The sequence below is a fragment of the Lampetra planeri genome, chromosome 31 (assembly GCF_965212315.1).
Source record: "Lampetra planeri chromosome 31, kcLamPlan1.2.h2, whole genome shotgun sequence".
Taxonomy (NCBI): Eukaryota; Metazoa; Chordata; class Hyperoartia; order Petromyzontiformes; family Petromyzontidae; genus Lampetra; species Lampetra planeri.
In genome coordinates this window covers 2,837,551-2,850,322 of record NC_136137.1, presented here as the reverse complement: position 1 = coordinate 2,850,322, position 12,772 = coordinate 2,837,551, and the positions used below count along the sequence as shown (strand labels likewise).

General features: G+C 46.4%; 1 protein-coding gene across 2 annotated transcripts in view; it reads left to right on the top strand.

Annotated features, from left to right (window-relative positions):
- LOC144729090 (formin-like protein 3) overlaps window positions 1-12,772 on the top strand; it is a 60,336-nt gene that overhangs the window by 17,830 nt on the left and 29,734 nt on the right. For both annotated transcript variants that reach the window (XM_078608981.1, XM_078608982.1), the window contains exons 5-14: window positions 1,617-1,693; window positions 2,025-2,108; window positions 2,668-2,844; window positions 4,325-4,424; window positions 5,307-5,383; window positions 6,083-6,179; window positions 9,020-9,094; window positions 10,053-10,163; window positions 10,603-10,752; window positions 12,585-12,686. In XM_078608981.1, coding sequence (XP_078465107.1) covers window positions 1,617-1,693; window positions 2,025-2,108; window positions 2,668-2,844; window positions 4,325-4,424; window positions 5,307-5,383; window positions 6,083-6,179; window positions 9,020-9,094; window positions 10,053-10,163; window positions 10,603-10,752; window positions 12,585-12,686 — 1,050 coding nt within the window. The remainder of the gene's footprint in view (window positions 1-1,616; window positions 1,694-2,024; window positions 2,109-2,667; window positions 2,845-4,324; window positions 4,425-5,306; window positions 5,384-6,082; window positions 6,180-9,019; window positions 9,095-10,052; window positions 10,164-10,602; window positions 10,753-12,584; window positions 12,687-12,772) is intronic.

Genomic DNA, 12,772 nt, shown 5'->3' with positions numbered 1-12,772 from the left:
TGTGGCCGGTGCAGGCGGGGGAGGGGGCTTGGGGTTACACGCGCGAGCAGTTCCACGATGATTTTGGACGTGCGTTTTCATACGCCCGTTAGGATGTGGGTAATCATTCATGAAATTGCGAAGTGACTTTTTTACTTGCGGATAGTATGTAAAGCGCGCCACTGATTAGCACGGTTAGCTACGTGCGGTGCGACGGAAGTTCTACATACATGCATACAACCAATTAGGGCTGTGATTCGGTAAAATTATACTTTTTGACAAGGGAGAAATTATAAAATATTGCGGTGGTGTCAGGCCGAACATGGACATTCTGAGTTGGAATGGTGATGGAGCATTCAGTTGTGTTTATTGTCAAGCTATTAATATATTCCATTAATAAGCCATAGTGTTAGATTATTTCATAAATTAGTCCGAAAGCTATTGGTGATTTCTTTAATCACAATGCCCGATATGCATTATTATTATTGTTCAGATGATTTTGACCAAGGTTGCCTCATTAGTTGTGCTGCCCCTTTTGTGTCCACCGGGAGTGGAATGATTCACCTCCACCCCCTTCACCTCTGCATTCAACCTAAAATCTGCGTCAATGCCGCCATCCAAAGGACTCTGTTGTATTCATTACAAAGAGCCCATAATGCCACAGGGCCACGTAATGTGCGCAGGGGAGGCTTTTGAGGTGGGCACTAAGTACCTGCCCAACGCAACCTAACTTACCCTGCCCTCCACAAAGAATTCCTCACTTGCTTCTTACAAAAGATACATGACTGAATTGCATGAACTCATACACATCACGATCAGACACGTGCATTGCGAGCTCAAGAGACAAATGAATCGTTCCGCCTCGAGCGTCAGTCGTCGGATTTTAGCGCTCATATTTTACATGTAGATGTTTTGCGTCATGGCAACGATTGACGTAAATCTGTGCGCAGTGAGTATGTTGTACAAGTTTTTGCGACGAGAGCTGTTCCCACGTTATTCATCCGCGACGTGTGGATGTGTGTCAAACTCTTCGTATTCCGTGCACGGCCGACAACTCAAGCCGACACTTGTAGAACTCGCAGGAATTCGGCGGCAGAAACCCACAAGCAGATTAAACAACCAAAGTGTGTGACCCCCGCTTGCCGTGTCGCCGACAGACGGGAGTTTATTTATCCCACCCAACAGTTAAGGAAAATGTTTAGAATATCCGCAGACAGTACGCCAAGCCATGTCTATTTAGCACATTGGCGTCATTAATGTGTTAGCCCTGGGGTTTGTTTAGACTGAGAGGGGCGGTAGTGGTTGCTCGATGATTTTGAAACGGTGCAAGCGGTGCTTGTTTGTGCATTCCTATTGGCTCAAACTGATGCGAAATTACTTGACATGGTTTACGAATTTACCCAATCAGTGTTCGCTGTGGGCACAAAAAAAATACAAAGGCTTGCTGTGTAATTTCAACAAGCTCGTAACGTCAAAAGCTTCATTTGTTTTGTTTACCATGTATTAAATATACGCAACCATGAATTCTCAGCCTTGGACATGTCTTTTTAACTTATTAATGTAATTTCTGCGGTCAGTTGTTTGATGGTGTGACCCCGGCGTTCTGTGGGTGAATGCGTTTTTCCCCCCTGTATCAGAAATTCAGGCGGAGGGTGAACGAGTCCACGCAGGTTTTACGCGAGCTCGAGATATCGCTCAGAACCAACTACATTGGGTGAGCACAAGTCGTACTGCACTTCCAATAAACTTCCCAGCTTATTGCTTGAATTTTTTTTATAACTCGACATGGATTTCACAGACGCCTCACATTGTCAGTGGCACAGCTATGGAGTGTACAGGCGGTGCGACTGCACGGGGGTTGACGGGCCGGGTGGGCCTAGGCTCAGGGCTACGGAGAAGAGGGAAATTGGTCAAGTCGTCCTGTTTTATTTTTTGCATCAGTGGCCTGTGCTGTTCCAGCCTCGCTACGGCACCGCCTGTCTTGCCCCCCCCCAACACACATGGTGTTGACCTCTTTGCGGGCGATACGCGTGCGCTGCCTTCAGATGGGTGCGAGAGTTCCTGAACGAAGAGAACAATGGGCTGGAGGTGCTGATGGAGTACCTGGCGTTTGCGCAGTACGCCGTCACGTGAGTACGCGCGGCTCGAGTCGGACACATTCTGTTCATCTTGCAAGACGTCAACGTGATCGTCGCCTGTGTGCTATGAGAATCGCACGAGTGATGCGTAATGTACACTTGTGTGTGGACTCCCGCATCACATATGCACATTTATGGGGAGCCCACTTCCTTACTGAGGGCTAAATAGGACTTAAAAAACATTTGTCCATCAAGCACACGTTAGTTGACACTAAACCCTTGATAGTGCTTGGACTGTTTGGATTGTGCTCACAACTACATGAAAGACGAGTGCCTTGTTGCCAGGTTAAAGGTATTCCCTTCTCGTACCCGACTTGAGATGTGTGATTTAATACATCTTATTTGTGCGTCGTTTCGAAGCGATAGGCCTCAGGTGGCTGCGGGCTGTGGGTAGTGAAGCCATGGGCTGTTACCTGGTCTGTACACCTACAGGTTATTCTTCTTCGATCGTAGCTCCTGCCAAGCGCAACAAACTCCATGCGCCTTCAACCAAACTAAGTGCAACTCTGCCCATACCCGAACATTGACCATGCTTGTGTCCTCCTCGCAGGTGCGACGTCGAGGGGGATGAGAATGTGGCTCCGCTCTCGAGGAACGGGCAGGCGTCGCCAAAGGAGCTCCGCCGGTCGCTCAAGCAGAGGGGCTCCCTGCCCGGCAGGCAGCGATCTTCCTCCGGCGCGTCCAGCACATTGGCGGCAGCGCGGTCATCACGAGCCGCGAGCCTTAGGTCGGTTGTGCACCTCCGCGAAACTCATACGCTCTCTGATCGGTCAAGTTCAAATACCTCGTCACAGTGAGTGCTGTTGATGCTACCCGCGGTGTGTTGGTTGGTGAAGTAATGAGCAGTGGCTGCTGTTGGTTATGGCCGCCAACTCTGTCCATGACAGCGTTCTTAAGCTGTATTTTCATAATCAAATTGGCAGATCGCATGAATATTATAAACTATGATATCACACGGCTGCGTCATGACGTCTGTTCTTACGGCCAATAATCTGTATATATGTCTCCAGGTTTCCCATCTTTTGTTTATCTTACCTTTAGCTCACTAATCCTCATCTCTTGTCTGCAGCTTTCCTATTTGTCTTGTTTTTTTATTTTCTCTTTCATCTGACTAGTCTGCGTCTCTCTGTATCTCTTAGTGGGCCACAGCTCGGTAAGCCACTCCGAGGGCCCGTTGCACTGGTCTATGGTAATGTTGTGATTACCCAGAATGTAGTCATTTAACACCTTTACCTTTACATCTATCAGGGGAGAGCTTATTTTGGCAGAGGTCTATTTCACAAGACACAAAATATCAACTTGTGTCCACGTTCAACCAGTAATTGGCTTTACTCACTCACTTTGTAGATCCTTCGCCAGCGGTGGAAATTCCACGTTCCTATAACAGGGACCAGTTACTATATGGCAACTACTGTTTAATTCTTCAAAGTGGTACAGACTTTGAGCCCAGCAAGACGATGGGCTGAGTTTCCTGGGGAATGTGGTACTGACACGGATAATTTATATACTGTTAGTGACAAGTAGGGTTTTTGGGTAACTCTTCCATAATTATTTTGTTATTTCAATAATGTATTACATATGTCTTGTTTGTAGACATGATTAAGAGGTTTTGTTCTCTGTGTGGCTGATGTTGATGTACAGCAACAGCTTATGTACGTTGAGGCAGTTGACCCAGATAATTGCGTCAGGAGTTGTGGACTACGTAATGTCGCACCACCACTAATCGGTTGAACAATAAAATGAGACCTTTGTAACCCAGCTTCGGTTGCCTTATCCATGGAAACGTTTTCCAATGGGCCATTTGTGTATGACGCAATCTACATTTAACTTTTGTCATCAAGTGTATTGAGTTGATGATGTCAGCCCTATCACCAATGGCTACACAATAAGCCAGCGCATTTAATCTGGTTCTCCAGTTAATTGTGGCACGGAGCACTGAGAATTAATAGTATAATTTTGACCATCATGGGACGAACGGTACTCTTTGTGGTACTACAAGTGCTGCCCTACTGTGGGCCGGAGGCCAAAGGTCACCTTTCGTTTGTAAGGTAGCTCTGTGACATCCACTTTGTGGGCCATTCTCTGATTCTAATAGATAACTTTGTCTTATGGCTTGACACCAGGAGTCCGATTGAACAAAAATTGGGGAAACTGACGAAATTATAGATAGATATTTTCTAAACGTGCTTGTCTTTGCCGCACAACAGCAACATTCGCTACAAGACTCTGCGAAACTCGTGGCTCGTGAGCCAAAAGGACGACGTCCACCTGTGCATCATGTGTCTCCGCGCCATCATGAACTATCAGGTGTGTCCTCTCACCTGTCAACCGCTAGCGAGCACTCGCGATGAACTTGGCTCCTGCTCCAGGTGCGACCGACACGGGGAGTCTCACCCCTAACAGACACAACCCAAGAAACAAGTGATGCTGTCCCACGCGAGATTGAAGTTCTCTTAATGAGAAACAAGGCTTTGGTTTCCCTGTCACATGCATCTTGTGCCATGAATACCCCCCCACCACCTTCCCACAGCCTCCCCCCCTTCCTATTCACGATTAATTCACTTATCGCGATTCAAGATCATGATTCATGGTGATGAATGTTGCAGCCTCTAGTGGCCTTGAGGATTCAAGCATGTGAACTCATTGCTGCATACATCATCATCACCATGATTCGCCATGATCAGTCCACGGCTGGATGAAGGCCTCCGTATGCCATCGCCATCTCTCATGGTTACGGTCTTACGATGTAAAAATCTGTATGTAACATCTATGGTTCCGAAAAAACGTGTATTTTTGCTCAGCAATTCGATGCATATATTGGTGAGCGTCATCATCGTTGTCAAATGATGCATCGTGAAACTTGTTTCCCTCTAGCAATGTCACCATGATGCCACTTCCATACATTTACATTAATGGTGGATACAGTGATGTGACCTGAGCCTGCTATGTAGGCCACACCTGAAAGAAGATGTTTCTTTGGAGCTTCATTAACGAATCTACAAGCTCTTGTCGGACAGTCTCGGTACTTCTCTGCAAGATATGATATTTTTTTTAGGTTGACGAAATTGTCTTCGCGAACCAAAAACAGACTGTCAAAATGTCAGATGTACCGTAGGCACGATGGTTTATTGTTGACCACACATGTGAGGTGACCCATGTGACCTCCGTCTTGTGTGTGTGCCACTGCAGTACGGTTTCGAGAAGGTGCTGTCACATCCGCAGTGTGTCAACGAGATTGCACTCAGCTTAAACAACAAAAATCAAAGGTGAGCACTTTCATCATAATATCTCGCCTCATTGCGTATTTTATGCCGTTATGGTTATGGTGCCTATGAACAAATCACTTGGAATGTGCCACATCCTGTCAGACCTTTCAAGCTCAGTAGGTTTCAGCTTGCACGGTGCTGGGATGGGTACGCACCATGCGCATAACACAGGTGTAGTAGGCATTGTAAATAGTAGAAGACAGTGCATAAAAATTAATTGCCCTGTATACACTGCCCCCCCCCCACCCCCCATCTTCACCAATTCACACTGACCAGTGTAGTGAAGTGTGGGCAGATAACCCTGAATGCCTGCATGGCCTGGCGGGACCCTCATTCAGCAGTGGATGAGAAAACGGCTGTACATTGACATGTTGACGTTATTATTGTGTTTTTGGGTGAGCGGCGGCGCAGCCTTTAACACAGTCCAACAAATCTAGCGGATTTGGATTCTCAGCCACGGCAACAGAACCAGTCCTGGGCTCCTCCCCTAGGTCGACTCTGTGATAAATGAGCACCAACTGTGTTGTACCGTGAGCGTTAGCCGTGGGGCGAGACATCGTCATCCGGACGTGGTGCAGCTGTCCACCCGCCTTCCGCGTGCGCCGCGCCGGCCTTCCAATAGGTGCTGACTAACAACAGCACCTTTCCCCCCCCCCACAGTGTGTTAATGCTCCGCGTGTGTGCGGGTTGTGGCTGCAGGACGAGGACGCTGGTGCTGGAGCTGCTTGCCGCCGTGTGCCTGGTGAGGGGCGAGGGCCACGAGACCACTCTTGCCGCCTTCGACAACTTCAAGGAGGTGCGGCGGTTTGTGCGAGACGGTGGACGGGGCCCCGTAAAGCCGCAGAGCGCCCTCGAAGTTGCGCGAGCGGATCAGAATCAGAATCTATATTTATACTGGAGGAGGAATCCAAAGGGCCTATGAAGCTCTTTTTTACAGATGTCCAGTAGGGCCATGGGGTCAGAATAAACCCTGGCGGGAAAAAATAAAGATAGTTCCCCATGTTTACTTTCGGATTTGCGCCATGTATCTCTGCGATCCGTTGTCAGGTCGTACTGCATTGATTGGCATGGTGTACACAGTGTAAAGCTAAATTCTGCCTTGCTATTAGCTGCCTCTCCACTTTGTGGTTTCGTGTGCACTCTCCAGCAAGCACTGGAGCATTGCATCCTGCGTTCCAGACTTGCTGGTGATTTTGAGTGGTCTCAGTGGCATTTTAACCCTCATTTTAAATAACTTTTTTATTTTATGATAATACAAAATCGATGTAGATAACATTTCAAGCTCCAAATGGGCTTAATGTGGTCTTATTGTCAATTTCTGGCTTTTTCTTGAAAAATATGATATACCGAGGTGTGCCCGTCTCCTGAATTACACCAGTATTTTGAGGACACTCTGTACATTACGTATTCCTACTTTGTGCTCTGTTCCCACTTCTCGAGTGATGCGAATTCACCCCTGTTGTGCTATCGTGTGGTGCTGTGAAGCATCGCCGTGAATTGGCAGAAAATCGAACCGGACAAGTTTCACAGCCGTAGCTTAACAAAGTGGGCATTTGTCCAAAGCAGTAAAGTAGGCAAGTACAATACGCCATGTATATAAACCATGACCCTGCAGTATGTAAACTAGCGTTTGGAGTTGTCAAATCTCATTGCATTATTGCCCAGCTTCATGGATGCTTTGATGTAGTTTCTTTTGCCGCTACGGCAGCATGCGGAGGTTTTTTTTATGCTTAGTCACTGAAGACGTATTCCCGAGTCTCGCTCATGCTCATTATGTTTTAACCCTCGGAGGGTTCTCGGTGGCTTTGTCCAATCACTGAGAAATGCTTTTCCAGGCATTTTTCACCTCTCACGTGGGGCCTGCATGTCTAGTCCTGTTACTATACCTGTTCCTGTGCTATGCCATCTCCACATCCACTCAATTGGTACTTCACTTCCCGGTTCATTCGATTCATCTCTCGCTTGGCCTGCCTCTTAGTCTCCTCCACCCCCAATGTCTTAGTTCGTCATCACATTTCTTCTTCCGCTGTGGTTTTTCCTTCCTTTATATTACGTTTCCTCGGCATCCGAGTAGACTTTTCTCAGCTTGTCCGAGTATGGCTACCATTCTAGAATTCTTAATTGTCTCTTCATTTCTGGCCCAATCTAGTCTTGTGATCGCTGAGGTTCTGCCTCGCCGTCGTAATTTTTGGGGTGCACGACATCCGTTCCTCCCCGGATATTAGAATTTAACATTCACACCTGTATGGCAGCCCCTGTGCTATTGCTGTCTTATAAACGTTTCCTTTCAAATAAGTCAGAATATCTCTGAGCTAGCACTTGTTGAGATCCTGTTGAGATACTGGTTTCAGATACGGGCAGCTACCTGTGATTAAACCACATGCACTCTCGTTTAGCAGGTTCGATGGTATCAGCTTGGTTTACAGGGAATTCACAAAAACAACTGTTAAGTGTTTGGTTTCCTACTTGATTTAATCTAGTTCTACTCTAAGGGTTCAAATTAATGAAATTGACGATTGACAAGCTGCAAACGACTCGTTTAAAGTATCAACGAGCAGTGTCGTTTTTAACGTCATGGAAATGATTTACTACTTTTGGACATCAGCGTCAACTCATCATTAGCCATGATCTATCCAGTGTTGGATGAGAAGGCTTCTCCAAACCGTCACCATCTCTTATGGTCTTGTGGTACAACGATTTATCTGGCTTTTTGCACATAAGCCGATTACATCGCTCCATCTCCTGTGGCGGTCGTGGCCTCCGCTGCGATCTCTCCTTTGCCTGCCACTGTCGTTCTACTCGACCACCAACCCCCATCTCTGCAAACGACGCGTTTGCTGCCCCAGCAGTCAACACGATGCTCTTAATTTGCATACGTTCTCCAATTGATGTGTGCCTCTTTCTGTCACGTGGTCTATTTTAACGACAGAATGCCAGGTTGGGATCCCAGATTGCGTGACTTAAAATATATATATGTTACAGAACTCTTGCGTAGTGGTATTTCCTCAAGTCTGGAAAATAAACTCCACTCTTGAGTTGTAAAAAAAAAATATTTATACAGTAGCTCCTTTCAGCTGGGAAGCTTGTTTTTGTGAAAGCAGGTTATTGTTTCCATTGGAAAAAGGAAAAAAAGGAAACTGAAAATCGCAGCAGCCTTTGTGACGGCTACGGTGTGATCGTCATATTCCGTTCAGTTGTACTGCAGTTGAATTGAAAAAATGCCATAACCTGTTCGTTTGCCAAGACCCTCCCGGGGTCTTCTCTGTGTCCTGGTTATCCGTTCACATGGGAAATTACAAAAAAAACAATCAAAACAATACTAAAAATGACCTTTCCCTGCTGAAATCTGGCTTTAAAATGCAATAACGTATTTGACGCCATGGTAAGTTTGGGTTTAAGTGACATTGTGGATTATTGTTTTGGCTAAGTGTCTTCCGAAAGAGAGCTTTTAACTCTGCGTGTGGCTTGTTTTGTTTTGTCCGAGACTTAAATAGCTGATGCCATTTTCAGTTGCATAAGTATGTCGTAGATTCGGTGACTGTCACTTAAATCGGTAGCATTACACATTTCCTACAGAAGGGGCATTCAAAGTTCGTTTTGTTGCTGTTATGGCTGTTGTGTTTGTTTTGCACGCAGGTCTGCAAGGAACGGCATCGGTTTGAGCGACTGTTGACTTATTTCAAAGATGACGAATCCAGCATGGACTTTATGGTAGGGGCACACAGCAAAAGTACATTTACTATAGACAGCACCTATTCAACAACAGCAACACCAACAGTGCTTTGAATAGCGTCAAATTGCCACCACATCTCAAAGTGCTTTTCATAAATATAATATAAACTACATTGGGGTAGAGGGATGGTGGGGGTGGAACGATGGTGCTGCAGTTAGCGCACTGTTTTGTGGAATCAGAATTTGTTTTTGGCTGTCAGCCTTCAAGTCTTGACATTAAACAAGCAGCTAATGTCAAAATCAGAATATTTATTTGGACTGGAAGAATCTGATGAGCTTTGAAGCTCTTTTTCACAGATGCCCAGTTTGGGCGGGTCAGCAAGTTACAACAGAAAACATTACGAAAACACGATAGGATTATAAAATAGAGAAAAAGGTAAGAAAGTCACTCAATATAAATAAATAACATGCGTCCGATTTATCAAGCTTGGACAAGGTAGCAGAAACAATAACAAAACAGTCCCAGATCACACCAAGATAATACACAGTTCACTATGAGATCTCTTTTACCAATGGCAAAATATAGTAGTAGGTTTTTACCCTTTTAAACTGGTACAAAACTGACACCTTTATATATAACAAAGGTGTCATATAATAAAGGTGTCAGTTTTGTACCAGTTTAAAAGGGTAAAAACCTACTACAATACACAGTTCCTTAATAAAAAGGCACATTAACATTGAACTATCGATACACAGCAAAGGATCAAAGTTATAAATCACATTGACAAATGTGTTGTCTAAACATCAGCACTGGGGAAACAAAAGCCTATTGGCATGGTTTCCGGGCACGCGACTCTTTCCTCCTATGCCATAGTGGCCTTATTTTAGGTACTTACTCGCATTACTTGCTCGCTCTGCACCATAAAACACGAAGGGGGAGCTCGTTTTCCTTGTGTTAGCTCCACAGTGTTCCATTGAGTATCTCTGTCTCTCACAGGTGGCCTGTATGCAGTTCATCAACATTGTGGTGCACTCGGTAGAACACATGAACTACAGGGTTCACCTGCAGTACGAGTTCACGAAACTGGGCATGGACGAATACCTGGAGGTACCGGCACAAGTTGTACAAACTCGCTCTGATCGCCCCTCCACTTCTCACCGGGGCATTTTCTGTTTTACTATTCTACTCAGTCTCATCATTATTAACAAGCAACCATGACCTAACCACTGCTGGATGAAAGTAAGCTACAAGAAAGGATTGAATAACAACACAAAAGGTTCAAGATAAGAATGAGAAAAACAAGTTGCGTGATACCTCGAATGAGTACATTGGTGTGGTGTGCTAACATCGCCAGTACGGTGACAAAGTTGGCCCGGAGTGATGCATGCCACTCATCCCCTCGTTTGCCAAAACCGGCCGTCAAAGGTGCTCGCTAACAGCACTTACCCCAAACGTCTGTTGAGGCTACACGGGGGATCTTTGTATTGTCTTTCGTATGTCATTGTGGTGGTGATTGTGGTGGTGTTTGTGGCGGTCGTCGCTATAGAAATTGAAGAAGACCGAGAGCGAGAAGCTGCAGGTGCAGATCCAGGCGTACCTGGACAATGTGTTCGACGTGGCCGTGCTCGTGGACGACGCCGAGACGAAGAATGCGGCGGTGGAGCGTGTGCAGCAGCTCAACGAGCAAGTGTCGCACGTGAGTGCTCGGGCAAACAAGGCAAAGATCCCCCGTGTAGCCCTAACAGACCCGGTGGTGTAAGTGCTATTATTAGCGAGTAGTGCCAATGGAGGCCGGCACGGCACACGACAGGGTGAGTGGCCAGCACCACGCTTGGCCGGCATTGTCTCCGCAGTGGCGATGTTTACACATCACACCAGGTACTCCTTTGAGGCTGAGTCGACCTTGGGGAGGCCCGGAACTGGTTCAGAAAATTGGCACTGGTGGTGGCCGTGAGCGGGAATCGAACCCCGATCGCTGGGTTTTTGTAGCGCAGTGTGTTGACCACCACTACCACTCCTGCAAACACACTTCCGCACGCACTACACATGCACTGCGCACACACGCGTTGCCTATAACAGAGTTGGGTGATCCTCGTCATCACGATATCCGAGGGACTCTAGCGATCGGAAACCCAATTGTAAGACCGCGGGACCGATCTTCTTTTAGATCGTGACCGCGAGGTCTCCCACGGTCTTTTTGGAGAGCCCCCCCCGTGACAGACGTCGCAGTCACGGCCAGCGAACTAGCCGACGAGAGCTCGGGCTTGGAGTACAGCGCCGTCTACCCCACAGGTCCCAGGCCACGGTCCCACCAGCTTTTGAAGGGTTTTCTCTCCCATGAGCCTGGGGCTACCGTGCGGTGCCGTGAGCTGTTGTCCGATGCTGATGAACTAACTTGCCATTCGGAACTTGACCATGTGCGGTTGTTATTTCCGTATCGTATTGTTCATGTTTTTCTTATTCTTCCTGTAACCAGGTTATTATGGTCTAACCAGGTCCCTGTAGAAAATGAGCATTTATTGCCCGATGGGTCTTAACCTGGGTCAAAATAAAATCTAAACCTAATAAATGATTGGTGGGACCATGGAGATTATTAACCGTGGAGAGTGAGCTCGCGGTCCCACGATCCACGTGGGGCTCGGAATCACATGGCTCTTAATGCACGAGCACCACGCGCACACTCGCGCGCTGTACACATGCGCCACAGAATGCACCCCGTACTTTGACGCACTCGCAGGCATTACACATATGCACACACTCGCTGCTGCAAGGACACATGCGCGCACTGCACACATGCTTCCGAACGCAGTGTTATATTGATCGCACATCACGTATCACACGTTGTGACCTGTAACAGATGCCTGTAAACATTGTGAAAGTCGACCGATATAAATCAGAGACAAAATTGTCTCACTGTTCAAACAAGCGTGGGATGGCATTCATCCGCCATGGTGGCCTTGATTCAAGGGTGGACATTGCACATTCATATGATTTTTTTTTAACAGAAATCACTTTGAATTCATCGCAAAGTGGTACTCATATTGTCATACCGTACGCACACTATTCTATTATTTGTAAACTATTTTAAGGCCACTCCCCACTGTTGCATATTCCATCCTTTTGGAACTAAGGTATGTGAAAAGGTCAGATATGTGAACGTTTATGGAAAATGGCAATTACATTGCCAATAAATAGATTATTATGAAAACATAACATACAATATGCTTTAAACATAGGGATATTCGTTATTGTACTTCAGAAGTAAGTGTATGTAGACGGGAATACGTTGCTGCGTGTGAAACGACGGGATGAGTGAACGTCTGTAGAAACTGGCAAGTTACACCATCATGCACCGCGGCTGCACTGGGTGTGGGTGGTTAATTGGTATGTGACGGTCGGATATGCGGCGTTGTGCTTTATTTTGTTTATCCAGAATTAGATAAACGACGGTCTTGTTATTTGACTTGCCTCACTGCAGAAGGAGGCAAGCATGCATGCATGTGAAGGCCATTTGCCGTTTTCTTGCAGCTTCAAGAGAACTTGCAGGAACAGGAGGATGCGGCAGTCTCTCGGATTGTCGAGCTGGAGAAGAAACTGCTGAATTACTGCAAGGAAGTTGAAAAGCTCCAGGTGCGGTCATTTGCTCACTTTCGCATTCACATTTGTTTTGTATGTGTGTATGCATGCATGTGTGTGTTTTAATAGGATTTAAAGGA